The following is a 19,771-nucleotide window of genomic DNA, read 5'->3' as shown; positions in this document are numbered from 1 at the left end:
ATTAAATATATGCTTCTCTAGGTTGTCGGGGAAATACTTCGTTGCCGAAGTATTCCATTATTGACTTATTACTAAGTAGTTTACTACTAAATAATAATGCTTATATTAAATATTGCTTATCTAGGTTTGTCGGGGAAATACTTCGTTGTCGAAGTATTCCATTATCGACTTATTACTAAGTAGCTCACTACTAAATAATAAAGCTTATACATATACACTTCATTAAGTTGTCGGCGAAGTACTTCGTTGCCGAAGTAATTCGGTACCGACCTATGTAATAAGGCTAATAAGTTTTCAAGTATAATAGTATAGACTGAAAATTCCTTTCAGAGGTATGTTTATGCCGAAACACCGAACTTCGCCGATGTCGGAGAAAAGACGTGGCGAACCACTGTAATTGCCAAAGTTAGGAATTGTTCAGTCTGAATTCCGGCAATGCCGAACTTCGAGTACTATCATATTCTACCCTGCCTCCAATCACAGTGATTAGAAGTAGTCTGTTCGCCGAGGCTCCAGAGATCATATAGTAGAGATATTATCGAAATAATATCTTTTATTCAATCTCTGAGATTAGAGGTTTGCAAGCAATAGTTTATGTTGTTTGGCTCTACCCCTGATCTAAAGTAGATCCACTTTTAGGCTAAATAGCCTACTTTCGCTGACTGGCCGGGGCTCGTCGCGATCGAAAGTGGTCCAACCCGGTCAGGAGGTTATCCAGGTAGGCCAAGCACACAATATATACTATTACTTTGGGTATTTATTGATCTAAATACAACAATATATCACAAAATGCATAGAAATTATCTCTTAATATCTAGTACTAATCTACGTAACCGACATTATAACTTAAATTCCCATTCGTAAATGGGCAATTTCCCTGATCGTATTAGTAAAGTCATTTATAGACCTAACTTACAATAACGAGAAAAAATAGATTTAAGGTTACTAGGCTTAATAATTTAAGCTAACTAGAGATAATGAACCATGTATCCGTTAAGGATCAAATATGGTTACCTCAATAAGACTAGCGTAGATTCGAGAATGTTCTCCACAGCCCACCCGAGACATTGTTGTATCAATACCTAAGCCTTATTATTATGAAATGTAAGTAGTATCTGTTTTAACAGAAATAACACCTTTTGATCATCTTATAAGCAAAGCTAAGCCTCATATATAATTTTACATATGCCGTGCGTAATTTGTTGTTGCTATGCCGACGCACAAAATGGCTGCCCAGTCGTCGGCGTCCCCAATTTATATTTCGAGGCGCCTGGACTGATAGCATAATTAATATAACTTAAATATGTTAAAAAACCAAATTGGAGTACTCAACTTCGAAGTAGCAGAAGATTGGGCACTCATAATGATTATTTAATTGCGAATACAATCGAAAAAAGGGATAGCAAAAATTTTTGTTTTTAAGCGCACGGCTCTATAACAGGAATGAAAGATGGCGCTTCGGTAGTAGTAGTAGTGGCGAGCCGGGACGAGTAGTGAGATTCCGTTGTAACGGCTCCCACCAAAAGAGAGGGATTTTGAAGGGAATCTTCTAAATGGCAGAAGCCCTGTGGTATGTGGTAACACATCGCCCCTATACTATACCGACACCCTTGGGTGATCGCGCTGGGGGTAGTAACCTCAGCATAACTATGTTAGCTTTTTTCTCTGGTATATGATAGAGCTATTTATACTGGGAAAAATGAATAACAGGCATTTTTCATAGGGCGACACAGGTTGACACCAGAAAAGTTTTGTTTACAATGATACATATTCAAATCATATTTCGACTTGAAAACACTTCATATAATGTAAAATAACCTTGTCCCATATAAATTGAGTATCTAGAGATTCATTTATGCTAACTAGATCACTAGAAACAAGATAATCGCTCTGATTTGAGTTCAATGTGGCAAAATACTTACGTCATAATAGCCCTCAGCTGATTTCTAAACTAAAACATGGATTGCTATGTTTGTATTTTATAATAGTACAAGAGTAGTATGAAAATCCATAATAGTATAATTAGAATCAGTGAAATAACATTGCATAGGCTATTTTATATCTTAAAACCTCCCATATATTGTATACAGCTTGTGTGTTCTTTCATGCTTGTATTAAGATTAAGTGCTCTTTTAAGAAAAATGAGCAAGGCACATCACTCAACAATTACTGCAATTACCTCAGTTTTACCTATTACCATTTTCTGTGAACTAGGAAGTACAATTCACAGTAGTTCTGGTATGAGCACACATACTAAAACTGAAGTATATAATAATTAATTAAGAAGCATCATAGTATTTTCAACAACAAAAAAATCCACATTCAAAGATTCATGGTTCTGTATTTTATTCTAGATAATTGACTTCCATGCTCCCTGTGAAATGCTGCCAGCCTTTAATTTTACTTGTATTTATTTATGTTTTCAACTTCAGTTATTTATTGTCGTGTAGAAATTTGAGTCTGGACTTTTTTAACAATTATGACCAGAATAGAGTTAGGGAGATACCAACATACCCATGATAATTTGAAGGCTGTGTTCACAAGGGACATTGGAGTTCACGTAATCAACAAACAACTTTATGTTAAAGTTTTAAAGACTAGACCTTTCCTTGAATGATGTAGTAACATCTGGAAGTCCACAGACTTACCTATTTACTAAATTTTCTAAATAAGAAAAATTATATTAATTACATTTTTTGATAAGGAATTTGCATTATGTTGTGTTCTTATTGATGAACTGTAATTTTAGAATTTACATGTAATTTTTTATAACCAAGTATTCTTCATTAATTTATTAATGTTGATTACTGAATGCTTTATGCTGCAGTGCTTTGTAATACTAATGTAGTGGAGCTTATCAGACGATGATATATGTATATGAAAACAAATTATGAACTGTGGGACTCATATAAGTGACTCCAGTATTTGTCCTGTTTGGACCTTTTTGGGAGATGGAAAAGTAACCATGCTTTGTTAAAATTAATTTTTTTGTATCAACAGTGCAAGAAGTACAGACAGAGGGCAAGTATGCAATAGATTCCCCTGGGTCCCCATTCTCCGTTGATGTTCCTCCAGATGACTATAATTTAGGTATGGTTTTTAATGATTTTTATAGTGCTCTGTTTTGTAATCAGTCCTTACTTATCCTTAAATACTATGAATGACATTGAGGATTCTTTTTTGAAGAAGTGTACAAGGCCATACATTAATTTTGATGTTATCTTTACGCTACCTCCACAGACGATAATGAAGAAAGGTCGATGATAGAACCAAGGTCATATGAAGACCCGAAGCTAAAGGAACTTATTGCCATTTTGATAGATTGGATTAATGATGAACTTGCACCAGATCGAATCATTGTAAAACACATAGAAGAAGATCTCTATGATGGAATGGTCTTTCATAAACTGATTGGTAAGTATGAAAGAAACCAAGGCAATGAATGGAATTTATTTGATTTTATTTAAGGCATCATTATTTGAAATAATTTGTGAAAGCTTGAATCTCTTTTGTTTATGCAAAGTACTACAAAGCATTACATATACGTTAGAGTAAATCCAAAATTCCTACTGCCTAGATAATGATGGTAACTACTGAATGAAACTGCCTCACTCATGGGGTTCCCCCTCTCCCATTTGGCTCAACTGTTTGGATGATCACAGTAGTGGGAACACTTTTTGTTCCTACAAAAACAGAAACCCAAGTTCTTTACATAGTATTTAACTTACGAAGGCTAGCTGGAATGGAAGTTTTAACTTTCAAACAAGGTCGTTAACTAATGATGGTAGGGGGAAGCCCCATCCTCTCATTGGTCTGCACTCCACTTTGCCTTCGGCCACGGTTGAGTGAAGACGTCTGTTGCGCTCTCTGCCCGACTTCTGTTTGCTGTCATGCTTTTCTTTCTGTTTGCTTACTTATCATATGTTATTCGATATGATAAAGTGTGCAAACCCCTGATTTACAAAAGCCATCTTTAGAGAGGAAACTGCTAACCCTTCAGCACTGCTCAGGGAAGGACAGGTCCTGTAATCAATTCCTTTCTTCTATCAAGGTAGATCCTTATTCCTTCTATAATCAATCTACCCCTTGTTCAGAGTGTCAGGTTTTTCAGAACATTGGGTGAAATTTTCTTGGGAAAAGAAGAGTGAAAGGAGTTTCTCTGGTGTCATCAAAGTGCAGTATTCCACTGATGACACTGAAGATTCTCCCTGGTTTCGTCTTTCCCCTGGCCAAACTTCCACCTGCTGCTACGTCAGTAAAGAACCACCGAGGGGTTGGGTTGGGGAAGATGACCTGCCAGGTTCCTCTCTGGCAGTTTTGCTTCACTCAAAGGAGTTGTCCTCAAGGGGAGTCTCGTTCTCATGATGTGGGGAGACTGCCCCACCTAACCCAACCTTTGTTGAAGGTACTATGGAGCTCCAGGGGCTTAGGGAGCTCTGGCCATCCTTAGGTCTCTCAGGGAGCCGAGTGTGACTGGTCTCATTAATCACTTGAAGGTTGTGTGAGGCCATCATGTGACTGCAATGTAAACCATGACAATTTCTATTGTCATGGTATTCACTGGCTCCAGGGTGACCACCACATCCTTGGTAACCCCACACATCCCTTCAGTGACGGTTTTTTGCTTTCATGCTTTTCTTTCTGTTTGCTTGTTTGTCATATGTTATTGATTATAATAATAAAGTGTGCAAACCCTTGATATACAAAAGCCATCTGTAGAGAGAAAACCGCTAACCCTTCGCCACTGCCCAGGGAAGGACAGGTCCTGTAAACAGTGCTTCTCTTTTATCAAGGTAGATTCTCATTCCTTGTGTGTGTGTGTGTGTGTGTGTGTGTGCTGTAATCCTTCTTTCCCCTGGCCAAGCTTCCACCTGCTGCTATGTCAGTAAAGAGCCACCAAGGGGTCGGCGGTGGGAAGACAACCAGCCAGGTTCCACTCTGGCAGTTTCGCATCACGTGGAGAAGGAGTTGTCCTCAGCGGGACGCTCATTCTTATGATGTGGGGAGACTGCCTCACCTAACCCTAACCTTTGTTTAACCTTTGTTGCAGGTACTATGGAGCCCCAGCGGCTAAGGGAGCTCAGGCCATCCTTAGGAGCCATGCGTGACTGGTCTCATTGATCACTTGAAGGTTGTGTGAGGCTTTCATGTGACTGCTTCAACTGGAACCATTATGATTTCTATGGTTATGGTATCCACTAGCTTGAGAGCGACCACCACATCCTTGGTAACCCTGCACATCCCTTCAGTGACTGCTGTTTGTTTTCATGCGTTTCTTTCTGTTTGTTTGCTTATCATATATTATTGGTATAATAAAGTGTGCAAACCCCAGATTTTCAAAAGCCATACGTAGAGAGGAAACTGCTAACCCTGCAGCACTGCTCAGGGAAGGACAGGTCCTGTAAACAGTTCTTTTCTTCTGTCGAGGTAGATCCTCATTCCTTGTGTGTGTGTGCTGTAATCAATCTAGCCCTTGTTCATTTGGCCTTCAGAACAATAGGTGAAATTTTCTAGGAAGAAGAAGAGAGAGAATAAAGTTTCTCCAGTGTCATCGGAGTGCAATACTCCACTGATGACACTGAAGATTCTTCTGGTTCCTACTTGCCTCTGGCCAAACTTTCACCTTCTGTTACTTACCACTACTAAGGGAACAGTTTCCTCTTTACTGACTCTTACTGTTTGTCAGTAAAGAGCCACGTTGGGGTGACCACCAAGTAAGGTTCCTCTCCAGCAGTTTCACTTCACTAGGAGGAGGAATTGTCCTTATGCGGGACGCTTAGGGAGTTCTGGCCATCCTTAGGCTTCTTGGGGAATTTGGCTGCTCTTATTAACCAAAGGCTGTGCCAGCCCTGCCTGTGACTGCTTCAACTGGAACCATGACAATTTCTATGCTTACGATATCCACTGGCTCAAGGGCAACCACCTCCACATTGATGGCAACCCCGCACATCCCTTCAGTGATGTATCCCCAGGTGCTGGTGTCAACTTCATGGCTGGGTGATGTCCTCTAAATGCTGTTGTCCAAAGCCACCCTTGGCCAGAAGAAGAAGTTGAAGAAAAGAAGGAAGTTGGCATTGTCTTCGTCTTCAACATTGAGTGCTGTTGCCTCCTCTCCTTCCTCCAAATCTAGCAGAGGAAAAGAAGGTAGCCTCACCCATCCTCAAGAAGTCTTGTAGAGCTTCCAGCGGCCAGCCTTCTCCCTCAATGAGGGCTACTGGCCTTGGTCTATTGATAGTTGTGCCATGTGCGCTGCTGCTCCCACTGCCAAGCGTGTGGGAGCAACCACTGCAACTATTGCCAGGTGATCTCCACAACCCCAGTGCGCCATTACTGGTCCCAGTAGCTTTCCTACCTGGTCTGGTAAGGGTCCCCAGTCTTTGGACCTGAGCCTGTCTGCAAGCACAGTGAGAGAAGGTAAGCAGAGAGGGGCAGGTCCTTCCTTACCCTCCTCCTGCTCTTCAAATAGAATGGCCCAGGGGTCCCGAGATTATGACCTGGCCCAACCAGCCTGGTTACCTGGTCAAGGCAAGAGGATCCCCCCGCCCTCAGTTTTCTCCTGTAGAAGCTCTGGCTTCTAAGAAGACTGGAGCATGCTCATAGGACAGCCCCGTTCTTGTTTGTGTGCGCAGGGCCACTCTTCCTGACCCATGCAGATGTTATCACATCATGTTGACAACCACCCATGGCCTTACTCATCTGCTGGGACTTTGGTCTTTGACAGGTTAAGCAAAGGTGCTCGCAACCCCTCACATGTCCCCTCCACTTCCTCAGGGTTTTCCAGAAGCCGGAAGCCAGACAGGTCTTAGGGCTGAGGACCATGACTGTCCTCGATGCAGTCCCAGCCGGTTCACATTAGTGTACTTTCCTGGGTCAGTCCTCAGACCAGACAGGACATTCACTCGTGTTCATAGGATCTTCAGGAGGCTCTGGCGTATTTCCATCTCCCATGGAAGGAGTGACTTGGGAAGCCTGTGACCTTGAAGGTCCGGAGGGTTCTACATCCCAGGACTAGGACATCCCCAAGTTATAGTAGAGGCAATTTTTGAGATCGTTAGTTTGATATAGAATCATAACAATCTCTAGGAAGAGACCTTGGTTTTTGCTGTGGACTGTTCGTGAGCCATCAAGTCTTTCTTGGGATCCCAGAAGGCACCCAGAGCCTTGATGGGTTGAGGTTTGCTGAAGGGGCTAGGGACCAAGTGAATTCTTTGGTTTCTGAGCAAGAGAATTTGTTCAAGCTGCTCATGCAGGACGCTTCCTCCTCCTCTAGTTGCCAGAGGAAATACTATATTCTCTAGGAGAGCCCACTGCCGACCAAACAGGTTGACTGTGACCTGACTTGTCAGTGCCCTGGTTTGTTGCTGGAGTGACTCCCTGTGGAGGAGGTCTCCTTCTTGCAATCAGAGGCAGTGGCACTAGAATTGACTGCTATGGTAGCATTCCAGACAGTATTTTGGATCAACCTCTGGTCATTGTCGGTGGCCAAAATCACATCTTCTTCTTTGGGTTCCTGTATGCCCAAAGAAGACTCTATATTTAGGAGATTGATTTTGTCTGAAGGTAGGGCCATCACCTACCCAGCCCATCATATGGCAGACCTGTAAGTGAACCTAGTCCTGAAGAGGCGAGACACTGTTGTCTCAAATCTCTAGGCATTGGCTCTTAGGAACAGACTGGTACTGGGTTCCACCTCCCTCTTTGCTAGAGGAGGGGTGGACGCCCTGGTGCACAGGCTAAGTGTCAAGAACAATGACAGGCTTGTTCACCAGGCAGTGACCAAGACTTCAGGTTTTCATGTGGCACTGCAGCCCGACATTCGGGTCATTCTTCTGCCTTGGGAGAGAAAGGAGTGGAATCACATCCCTTGCAATCCCCACCAGTGCTAGGAGAGGGGGTGAAGGCAAGAAGAAGGGTGAAGGACACTACGGGCAGCTTTCCCCCCAGCTTGCTGCTCATGGTGCAGGGGTGCCTGGTGGCCCATTGGGCAACATGGCAGTGATATGGAGTGGAGACCTGGTAGATGCCCTTCAGGTAGGGTATATATTACCCTTCAAGTCTCTGCCACCCCTCACCCTTGATTTAGTTTGCTTCCTGACTTACATTCCCAACTTGCAGAAGGACTTCATCCTTTGGAAAGATTTGAATGCTATACTCAAGGAAGGTACTGTGGAAGTCGTGAAGGATTGGTCTCCAGGTTTTTACAATCTTCTGTTCTTAGTGGAGGTGACAGGTGGTGGAGACTGGTCATTGACCTCTCTCCCCTGAAGAGTTTCATTTTCCAGACCCGGTTCAAAATGGAAATAGTGTGTTCAGTATTCGATTCCATCAGAGAGGATGACCTTATGCTTTTTGTGGACTTGAAGGATACATTTTCAAATACCCATTCACTGGTCTTCTGGCAAATACCTCTGCTGTACCCTCAGGGAGACAGTGTTCCAGTTCAGAGCTCGTTGTTTCGGGCTCTCAACTGCTTCACACTGATCTCGGTTTGGGCCCATTCGTGCAGGATGCACGTCTTCTGAAGTACTTGGACAATTGGCTGGTTTTTTGAGCTCTTTACTACAGTTGCTTCAGGACGGAGAGCGTTTTCTTGACTTTTGTCACAACAGTGGGAGTGGTGATCAACTTCGAGAAGTCAGATCTCACACCCAAACAGAAGGTAAAGTATCTGGGCATGCTTATGAATATGGCAGTAACAACAGTTTTCCCTTCAGACTCATGTATCAGCAGGTTCAGAGAGGCAATGCAGACGATCCTCTCATGGCAGAAACTACTTGTTCAGCAGTGGCAGGTCATCCTCTATCACCTGTTGTCCTTGGAGAAGTTGATCCCTAATGGGTAACTTCACCTACGTTCTCTCATTGGAGGATGGAGTTTTTGGTCCTCGGCAAAGGACCTTCCTTTCCTATTCTTCGGTTAGATGACAGGAATCTCTTAATAGGAGTGCTGCTGGGCACTCCCCCTCCCGACATGCTTCTGTTTTTGGATGAATCGACTGAGGGAGGGGCACGCGCCTGGAAGAGTTTTTAGTTTTGGGTGTGGGACCAGAAGAACAGACACCTTCACATCAATGTCCTGGAACTCAATGCATCTTTTGTAGCCCTTCCAGAGTTTCAGGACCAAGTCCCCCTGATCCCAACCCTGTGATGAGGTTTGGGGGCTTAGGGCTCCAATGCAGGGAGTCTATACTCCTTTATGCCTACTCTCTGCTATGGATTCAACTGAACCTTGGGACCTCTTCTTCTTATAAATTTTCACCTTCCCATCTTGCTGTCTCATTAACTACCCTGGAAACCACTGCTCTTGTAACTTTAAAGGAGGATGGGGTTGTTATGCTGCTCCACCCATAGAACTAAAGTGGTACCTGACGCGATCGAGCGAGGGGAAATTTTTATATTAAACCACGCCCTTGGTGGTGGGTTTGATCTCGATGGACTGATGACTCTTTAGACATTAAGGATATGGTATACATCCAGATGAGTATCCCAGCGAAGTTACCACTGTGGGGACCAGTGTTGCTCCTCCCACTGTTGGGCCTCCCCTGTGAGAGGGACCTCATCCTGGACAAAATCTGTATCATTTGTCACATGGATATGAATTCTGGACCATATCTCTAAAATTATCACTAATTTGCTTTTTTTTATAGAGCAACACTGTTTATTCACTAATTATGGTTTGTTACTACACTGTATACAAACCTTCCATCCTTTATTTAGGATAGATTGCAGTTCAGCTGAAACTACCAGCTAATACATTCTTTTATACCAAGGTAGTTAACTACCGGGCCGGTAGTTACCTGCCCAGCGGTGGGGAAGCACTGCCTTCCCACCGGCTCACTGAGTAGTCACTTTGATTACAGCTGGCAGTGAGGAAAGACCTCTTCTCTTTTTCTCTTGTTGTCTTATTGAAATATTTATCACATTCTTTTTCTTTTTCTAGGTAAATGTGAGTATGACTGATGAGGTGTTTATGCGTTCCTGCCCAGGTGCCCCTGGTTGGAGGTGTGGAACTTTCATGAGCAGGATTGACAGAGACCCTCACTCACTTTGTCCTTCTTGCAGAGGGCATTTGTTATATATGGGAATCCCCCTGTGAGGAGTGTCGTACCTGGTCGCCTGCCCAGTGGGTTGAGTATCACCAGCGGTGAAGTAAAAAGAGGAAGAGGGATTCTTCACCTTCGAGTTCTTCCTCGAAGACCAAGTGACCCAGACCTGCTTTCTCGTTGGGTACTCATCGATCGGGACCTTCGGCGTCGCATTGCTCTGGGAGTGAGGCGCATGAGAGCGACGAATTAACTCATATGATGAAACGGGAAGGCCTGACCCTTCTAAGAATGTGCCTTGCCTTTCAGTTCATGTTGATGACGCCCCTCGTGTTTTGTGGCCTTCGTTGGGACTTCCTGGCCTGCCGTTGAACAGCAATCTCCTCTGGGGCTGCGTCTCCCTCCTTAGTCTCTTTGGAGGAGTCAGCCTCAACCACCTGTGCTGTCAGAAATGACACCCTTCCCTCTGAGTTGCAGCCCCCAGAGCCCTGCCCTGTGGGGTTTCCTCTCGATGCTGGCCAGGTTCTTCCTCCTATCTGCCTGCCTTTGGGGATGTGAGCCCTGCAGCTTCACCTTGTCTCTGGACGGGGTCCTCAGACTCCTCGTGACACACCTTCTTCGAGAACCAGCAGTGACTCTCAGAGAGGCAGTAGAGACTTCTCTCAGAGATGCGCATTCTCCTTCGGTACCTGCTGGACCTTCACTTGTAAGCTCCTCGTCTTTGCGCGATGCTATGGTACCCACAAAGGAACCTTCGCTGGATATACAATCCTCCTCAGTGCGCGACGCTATGGCACATGCACAGGAGGCTTTGCTAATTGCACGCTGCCCTGCAGTGCGTGATGTTTCGGCATGCACTCAGGAGCCTTCGTTGGAGAGAGTCACTGAGAGACTGTCTCTCCCTCTTGGGGGCAATGCACCAATATGCGCCCCCCTTCTACATCTGTGCGTGCTGCTACACATCAAGAACACCTTCCTGATGCACGCCTTGTAGCTCCTGTACAGTGCGCTCCGACAGCACGCGTGAATATGCATGTTTTGTCTAGACAGCGCTCACCTGTAGCGCACTTTGCCCAACGCACTGCTTCACCTCTGCCTCATCAGCAGTACAAGTGTTCACCGATACGCGCCACTGCACACACACGCCAACTCGTGCCACCAGAGTGTTCATCTAAACGCTCCTGCAGGCGCTCTCGTTCTCCAGCATCACGCGCCAGACGCGCTCCTCTTTGTCTTCCACATACGCTCCAAGACACGCTTTTTCACCTGTAGAGCATCAATGCTCTCCGTGTTCAAACGTGCGCTTTTCTAGGCATTCTCCCATGCACCAGTAGGCTACGCTACATGCCTACACATGCTTACGCGGTTTCGGAACCTGTGTGCATGCCCGTACTGGCACGCGCTTCTGCTCATGCAGAAATGCACGCACGTACCTGTAGAATCTTCTCCTCCTCCCTCTTTCAGTGTTTCGGCACAAAAAGCAAAGACGTTTGAGTCTCAGTACCCGTCCTCGGAGCTTCCATCGTCTGCTACTCCTCAGGAGGTCCCATCACCTCGGGATCCTCGTAACGTTACAACCCAGCCTTCCTGAAAACAGTCATATACGATTCAGCGTTGGGGGACTACGTTCCTGGAGGGGCCTTAGGGTCCTACAGGACATACATCCACGTTGTTGAAGAAGGATCTTATGTCAAAACTGGAGACTATGTCTCCATGGCTTTTTCTGTCCTTTGGACGGATTTCAATTCGCAGTCCCCTATGGGTTCTTGCGTTTTGGGAGCCTCGATTTTATATTCTATTAAATTTTACTTTTACGTATGCAACTTACCTGGTAGTTACATATAGCTGTAGTCTCCGACGTCACGGCAGAATTTCGAATTTCGCGGCAGCGCTAATTGACTGGTTAGGTGATTCCCGTACCCCCTCCCTCTACCGGGGAATGTAGAACTACCACAACTAAACCTCAGAATTTTTCTGCCGTCGCAACCGGAACACCGGTTTTGTTTGGTGGAATTTCTTTGTTTTTTCACGACGGATACTCATCAATTTGGTGACGTACTCTTTGTGATTTGGCTTTCGGCAGTTGCTATTTATCTTTATTTAGCCAGATGGGCAACAATTATGTGATTTTCATCAAGGTTTAAATTTAAAATGTCAGATTTGGGATCTCACTTTAGGGTTTGCAGCAAGGGTTGCAAAACCAGGTTACTTAAAGCTAGGTTAGACCCGCACACTTTGTGCGTTAATTGCAGAGGTCAGAACTGTAGCAAAAGTGTAACATGTGATGAATGTAAGGATTTGACTGATAAAGGCTGGAAGGAGTTGGAGAGTTATATGAGAAAGCTAGAAAAAGATAAATTAAGGAAAGCTTCATCTAGGACTTCTTCCTTAGCTTCTCAGGAATTAGAGAGTCAGGATTTTCCTTGTTCTATGTCTAACCCAGATCCGCCTAACATATTACCTGACCATGACACCGTTATTCCCGAACCCGACACCGTTGCCAGCTTACGGGAACAGATGGATTTAAGATTTAGCGTGCTTATGGCAGCAATGGATAAATTAGGAGAATCTGTGCATTCTTTGATGCTAGATAAGAATAAGAAAAGTGTTGTGTTAAGTGATAGTACAGTGGAGGAGGCGGCTGTTTGGTCCTCTCGTTCTCCTAGGCCTGGGCCCCTGCCAAACTCCCCGGACATTGGGAGGAGGCATGCCGAAAGCCGAAGGGAGACGAGCGGAGTTGACATCCGAGCAGTCGTCCCCTCAGGCGATTCTGCCGCAAGTTCGGCTGAGGCAGAAGAGCAATGCTATAAAGGTGTTTGAGGAGTATCGCAGAAGTGTCTTTGGTCTTCTTCGAGCGCAAACGATTCGCCTCGCAGAGGTTGGAGGTTTAAGGACGAATCTCGTCCACTAAAGAGAACGAGACAAGTTTCGCCAGCCGCAATTCCCAAGAAGAAGATCACGGCTTCTGTGGAAGAGTCGTCATGTAGTTTTTGGGAGGCGCCGGAAGCGTTCTCTTCGAGTTCTGAGGAAGTAGAGAGACGGATGTTGAAGAAGAGGAGGAAGCATAAGTCTTCCAGTCGCGAGGTGACTGATAAGCGCCAGTCTGATGTACCTAGGTGAGAGAAGGAGCTTACGCCAGTAGAGAAGCGCCAGCCTGATGACACGACAACTGCGTTACACCAGACGCCAAAGCGCCTGGCTTCTCAAGAAGCAGCCGCCAAACGCCAAGCTACTAGACGCACGGATTCGGACTCGGCCAAGCGCTTTGATACGGTAGTATCAGACGCCAGGCGCCATACGCCTGACTTGATTGACTTGGAACAGAGAGAGTTTACGAAACCAAGTCAAGTTTTGGGTGCTTCAGGGCATTCTAATAGATTCTTAGTAGAGATGAATAAAAAATTAGAGAATATTTTGGGGGTAGTTGGTAAGAAGCAGCAACCACTTCTTACTTCTATGCCTTCTTTAATTAGAACTTTACCGGAGTCTCAAGAGCCACTACAGTTGGTGGAGCAGGAGTTAGACTGTCCAGTGGATCAAGAACAAGTGGAGGACAATTTATCAGCAGGAGCGTCAGAAGGAGAAGCAGTAGAAGGCGAGAAGGAGACTCGGTCGTCAGCATACAAACAATTACTCAACTTTTTCCTAGATAACTTTCCAGAATCTTTTTCGCCAGCCACTCCCGCCTCACCTGAATCCCAGTATGCTAGGGATACTAAACCAGATTCTTCGACTTTCATTAAGCTGGTTTTGTCTATTTCAGCTAAAAAGGCCTTGAAAAAGATGGATGAGTGGTTGCGAGAAAAGAGGGAGCAAGGTAGGTACCGTGTTTTGTTTTCCCTCCTTCCCGAGACTTTTAACTAAGAGCAGAGTTTGGTACAAAACTGGGGAAGCCTTCTCCCTGGGAGGTGCTGCCTCCTCCCATGGAGACTTCTCCAGCCTAGTGGACTCGTCCAGACGTTCTGCTTTGAATTCAGCGAAGATTTTCTTTACGAGTTGCGAATTAGATCATTTGCTGAAGGTGGTTTTCAGTCTATGGAAGTAATAAGCTTCTTGCCGGATTGGTCGATTGGCGCCTTGGGAAGAAAGGCAAAGTCTTTTAACCTGTCAGAAGAACATTTTAGTGACTTCTCCAATGTGATGTCCTGTATTGATAAAGGAATAAGGGATGGAGCGACTGAAATCGCCTCCTTATTAACTGTGGGGATCCTCAAGAAACGTCAGCTTTGGTGTGCATTTACATCTAAGGGAGTAACAAGAACCCAGAAGTCGGCGCTTATGTTCGCTCCACTTGATAAGTGTAACCTTTTTCCTAAGGATTTAGTGTCTGAAATTTCTGCCTCTCTGGTCCAGAAAGCAACTCAAGACCTTTTAGCTCAGTCGGCCAAGAAGCCGAAAGGCATGACGACTTCGAGTGTACGCCCAGCGCCAGTTGCCGAGCAGGAGAAGCCCTTTCGGGGCAGAGCACCAACAAGAGGATTGAAGAGATCGAGGCCTAGAGTTAGGTTCGGTCCTAAGCCCAATAAGACAACAACTTCTAAGAAATGAGCAGGGAATCCTTCACACACCAGTCGGAGCCAGACTCCAGGAGTTCTGGCAAGTTTGTGAACGAAGAGGAGCAGATCCATGGACAGTATCGGTACTGAAGGAAGGATATTCGATTCCGTTTGTAAAACATCCTCCTCTGTCAAAGGTACCGATAGTTTTGACAGTTTACTCGTCAAACTTAAGAGAAATGTTGCGCGTTGAGAAAGGAACTGTCGGCTCTATTAGAAAAAAGAGCGATAGAGCTGGTAAAAGATCAGAACACCCCAGGCTTTTACAATCGCCTATTCATTGTCCCAAAAACTTCGGGAGGGTGGAGACCAGTATTGGATGTCAGTGCCCTGAACAAATTTGTGAGCAAGACAAAATTTTCGATGGAGACCACCCAGTCGGTTTTGTCAGCACTTTGTCAAGGAGATTGGATGGCTTCCATAGACCTACAGGATGCGTACTTCCACATTCCAATTCACATAGACTCAAGGAAGTACCTAAGATTCGTGGTTCAGGGAAGGACATACCAGTTCAGGGCCCTATGCTTTGGGCTATCCACAGCGCCACAAGTATTCACAAGAGTCCTCTCATCAGTAGCAAGGTGGTTACACCTAGAAGAAATAAGAGTAGCGCTCTATTTAGATGACTGGCTGGTCCGTTCACAGTCGAAAGAAGGGTGTGTGAAGGATTTGCAGAAGACAATTCAACTGACAGAAGAGCTGGGTCTTCTAGTGAATTTCAAAAAAAATCTCAATCTGATTCCGAACCAAATTTTAACTTACCTTGGAGTGACGATGAACTCGGTAGCTTTTCGGGCTTTTCCGTCAGAACAGAGAGTGAGTTCATGCCTGAGAAAAGTCAATCAATTTTTAGCAAAAAAGACATGCTCAGCCAACAAGTGGATGAGTCTTTTGGGGACCTTAGCGTCAATAGAACAGTTTGTAACTCTGGGAAGACTCTACATGAGACCGCTTCAGTACTTCCTCAGAGCAAGTTGGGAAAGAAAGAGAGTCCCATACACTTTGTTTTTCCAATAACGGAGGAAATAAAGCAAGATCTCCTTTGGTGGAGGGTAGAAAAAAGACTCAAGGAGGGTCTGTCTCTTTGGGCCACTGAAACCCCAACCCTTGCATTCTTCTCAGACGCCTAGGAGCAAGGATGGGGAGCGGTGCTGGGAAAGAAGGAAGTGTCAGGCTTGTGGACAATCAGTCAAAGACAGTGGCATATAAATCTAAAAGAACTAAAGGCAATACATTTGGGATTGAAGGCCTTTGCCAAGGAAGTACAGGGAAAAGTGGTCGTCATCAATTGCGACAACACCACAGCTCTCTCTTACATCAAGAAACAAGGGGGGACTCACTCCTTCTCTCTGTGCGAAGCGACGAGGGAGTTACTCATCTGGGCGAAAGAAAATCGGACAAGAATGCCCACCAGGTTTGTACAGGGGAGATACAATGTAAGAGCGGACGAGTTGAGCAGGAGAAATCAGGTACTACCTACAGAGTGGACTCTGCACTTACAGGTATGCCAGCAGTTGTGGAATCTGTGGGGAAGACCTCTAGTGGACTTGTTTGCCACGGAAAAGACAACAAGATTGCCAATATATTGCTCCCCCGTACCCGACAAGAAAGCGTTTGCTTTAGACGCAATGCTGCTAGATTGGTCGGACTTGGACCTCTATGCCTTTCCTCCAATGAAAATGATCAGGGCAGTATTGACAAAGTTCAGGCAACACGCAGATGTCAGAATGACGTTAATAGCTCCATTCTGGCCAGCAAGAGAATGGTTCCCGGAGATCCTGGACCTTCTAATAGACTACCCGAGGAAACTTCCAGAGCGAGTAGATTTACTCAAACAACCTCATTTCAGGAGATTCACGAGAATATCCACACTCTACGTCTGACCGCATTCAGACTGTCGAGCGTACCCTCAGACAGAAGGGGTTTTCGAGACGAGCTTCACGGGCTATTGCCCAGGCCAAGGAGAGAATCTTCAGCAGCGGTCTACCAAGGCAAAAATGGTCAAATTTTTGTTAGGGCCTGGTGTAGACAGCATGGAGTCTCGTCTACTAAAACCTCTATAATTCAAATGGCAGACTTCCTTATTTTCCTTAAAACAGAAAGGAAACTCTCGACTCCTACTATCAAAGGATACAGGGCCATGCTATCCTCAGTATTCAAGCATAGGGGAATGGATGTCTCGAACAATCAGGAACTGTCAGATTTATTAAAATCCTTTGATACAAAGAAACAGGAAGGAAATAAGGTGATCTCTTGGAATCTAGATATAGTGCTCAAATGGCTTCTATCTACGAGGTTTGAACCGTTAAGTGAGATAGCTTTCAGAGATCTCACTAGGAAAACATTATTCTTAGTGGCTCTAGCGTCGGCCAAAAGGATAAGTGAAATTCACGCCATCGATAAAAGAGTGGCATTTGCACAAGACAAAGCAATATGCACATCGACGATTGGCTTTTTAGCAAGACCGAGTCACCCTCACAACCATGGCCTCGTTCGTTTGAAATAAAGGGCCTCTCAGAGTTAGTAGGAGAGGGAGAACCAGAGAGATCATTATGTCCAGTAAGAGCCCTGAAGTATTATATACACAGGACTCAACAAATAAGAGGAGGGTCAGACAATCTTTGGTGTTCAGTAAGAAATCCTTCTAGGATATTATCTAAGAATGCAATATCCTTTTTTTTGAGGGATTTAATAGTTGAAGCTCACTCTCAGTTGGGAGAGCCAGAGGTTGATCTGGCTAGAGTGAAGGCCCATGAAGTCAGAGCTGTTGCAACTTCTATGGCGTATAAACGCAATTTATCTTTAGACGCCATTATCAATGCGACGTATTGGAAATGTAAGTCAGTGTTTGCAACACATTATTTAACAGAGATTCAAGCAGTGTACGAAAACTGTTCCACATTGGGACCTTTTGTAGTAACTGGCACAGTGTTGGGTAAGGGAAGAAAGGAAGTCAATCCTTCCTAATAATTTTTAACTTGATCTTTGGTGTTGTTTTTTAAGGGTGTCTGAGGGTACGGAAGTGTACTAGTGGTACCCTACAGTCCATTTAGGTAAAGGGTAAAAATATTTAGGTGAAGGTGATTCCCATGTTGTTGTTGTCCTTATTGTTTATTGTGTACGGCTCCATGAGCAGACGTATAATTATCGCATGTCAGTCCACGGTTAGTCCTAGACTACATGTAAGTGTCTATAGCTTGGCGCTTGGATCCATATATCACGCCAACGCTGGTACACTTCTTTAGCTTGGTGCGCAGCTCCATATACCCCGCCAATGCTGGTACGTATATATAGCTTGGCGCACAGTTCCATATACCTCGCCAATGCTGGGTACGTGTCTATAGCTTGACGCAAGGCTCCATGTACTTTGTCAAGGCTTTCAAGATCAGCAGACTTAAGAGGCAGTAACCTTCAAGTCAGCTATCTTAAAAGGTAAGGACTAAAAGAGAACTACTAAATTCCAATAGAAATTCCTCATTAAACATGGTTAGCTGCCATGGTCCCACCTCCAAAATGTGCCAATCAGCTATATGTAACTACCAGGTAAGCTGCATACGTAAAAATGATATTTTTATGATAAAATAATGTTTTATGTATACTTACCTGGTAGTTACATCATTAGAGCCCACCCACCTCCCCTCACATGGACAGGTAGGCATCAAAATTCTGAGGTTTAGTTGTGGTAGTTCTACATTCCCCGGTAGAGGGAGGGGTTACGGGAATCACCTAACCAGTCAATTAGCGCTGCCGCGAAATTCGAAATTCTGCTGTGACGTCGGAGACTACAGCTATATGTAACTACCAGGTAAGTATACGTAAAACATTATTTTATCATAAAAATATAATTTTCATTCTAGTCTTAAATGCTCGCTTTTAAGACTAGTTTTATGCCTGTTCCTCCTCGATTTCTACAGGAGTTGAGGAGGGGCCCTACCCCGATGATCGTTTGACGAAATTCGGGGGTCTCGCCGAGCGTTTAGAATTCTTTGGAATTTCTAGCACTCTCTGAGTATTTTGGTCTTCTACGATCTGCAAACAGTTGGGTGAGACGAGAATTCCTGATAATTGTTACTACAATAACCAGTAATCTTGCTGAATGCTCAAATTCCTTGGAATTTCTGGCATTCTCAGTGTTATGGTTTTTCTGTATTTTCCAAACACTCTGGCGAGACAGACATTCCTGGTAATTGTTATTACGAATATTGGGAGTCTCGCTAACCCATTAAATTCCTTGGAATTGCTAGTATTCGCAGGGTGATTTGGTTTTCTGAGATTTCCAAACACTAGGCAACAGGCATTTCTGATGATTATTACAATAATCAGGGGTCACGCCAAGTGGCTGGATCCCTTGGTTTTGTTGGCACTTGCCGAGTGTTCGGCTTCATCATATTTTTGAATACCAGGGCAAGAAAAAGCGTGCCCAATTATTGTCATACAATGAGTCGGGTTTTCCTCGCTGAGCGTGGGAATTCTTATGAATTCTAATGCTCTCCGAGCACTCACTATTACGAGTGCTTGGATGGCAAGACGAGTCTTGACCAGCACAGATGAGTCTGCTCCACAGTCTGGTTTGGAGTTATGTAGAGCTTGGAACTGCTTGCAACACCTTCTGGGTGAATGGTCAAGTACCGTCCTTGTGTATTGGACCTTAGGGTCCGAACATGTAGGACAGCAAACACACAATCCCTCTTGTGCTTCTTCTTGGGAGCTTCGGCCTCGAAGGAGAATAGTTAATTTGGAAGAAGTGATAGCTCTTCATTGACGATTACCACTCATAATTATGTAATGGTGATCGGCTCTGCTTAGCTCGACCAGACAGCTCATTCTACTGATCTGAGTGCTCGGCTCTAGCAAACGAACCCTCTGCTCTTGATCAGTGCAGTTCCTTGCCATAACATAGCGCCCTCCTTTCCCGTGTTGCAGCGAGTTTTCAAGGGATCATCATCTTTTATCTTTGTCATCTGACGTCTCCTAACCTTCCTCTTTGAAAGTTTCCACGTCCTAGAAAGAGGAAAGTATTCTCTGTCCCTTACGAAGTCTCGCTTTGAGACTTCTAAGGGTCTGCACCCTTTCCATGGAGGGAAAGTACGTAATTGGCTATCTTCGGCTCAACTGCTCCTTCTGGAGCGGGAATCTGGATGCTATCCACAAATATGGTGTTTCGGGGAGACCC

The 19,771-nt window shown here is 44.7% G+C and overlaps 1 protein-coding gene across 1 annotated transcript in view; it reads left to right on the top strand.

Annotated features, from left to right (window-relative positions):
• LOC135201660 (beta-parvin-like) overlaps positions 1-19,771 on the top strand; it is a 196,474-nt gene that overhangs the window by 72,205 nt on the left and 104,498 nt on the right. The window contains exons 7-8 of the mRNA XM_064230771.1: positions 3,001-3,090; positions 3,241-3,414. Of these exons, the coding sequence (XP_064086841.1) occupies positions 3,001-3,090; positions 3,241-3,414 (264 nt within the window). The remainder of the gene's footprint in view (positions 1-3,000; positions 3,091-3,240; positions 3,415-19,771) is intronic.

The sequence above is a fragment of the Macrobrachium nipponense genome, chromosome 28, assembly GCF_015104395.2.
Source record: "Macrobrachium nipponense isolate FS-2020 chromosome 28, ASM1510439v2, whole genome shotgun sequence".
NCBI classification, from domain to species: Eukaryota; Metazoa; Arthropoda; class Malacostraca; order Decapoda; family Palaemonidae; genus Macrobrachium; species Macrobrachium nipponense.
Note: the sequence above shows the minus strand (reverse complement) of the source record. Positions and strands in the feature narration are given on the sequence as shown.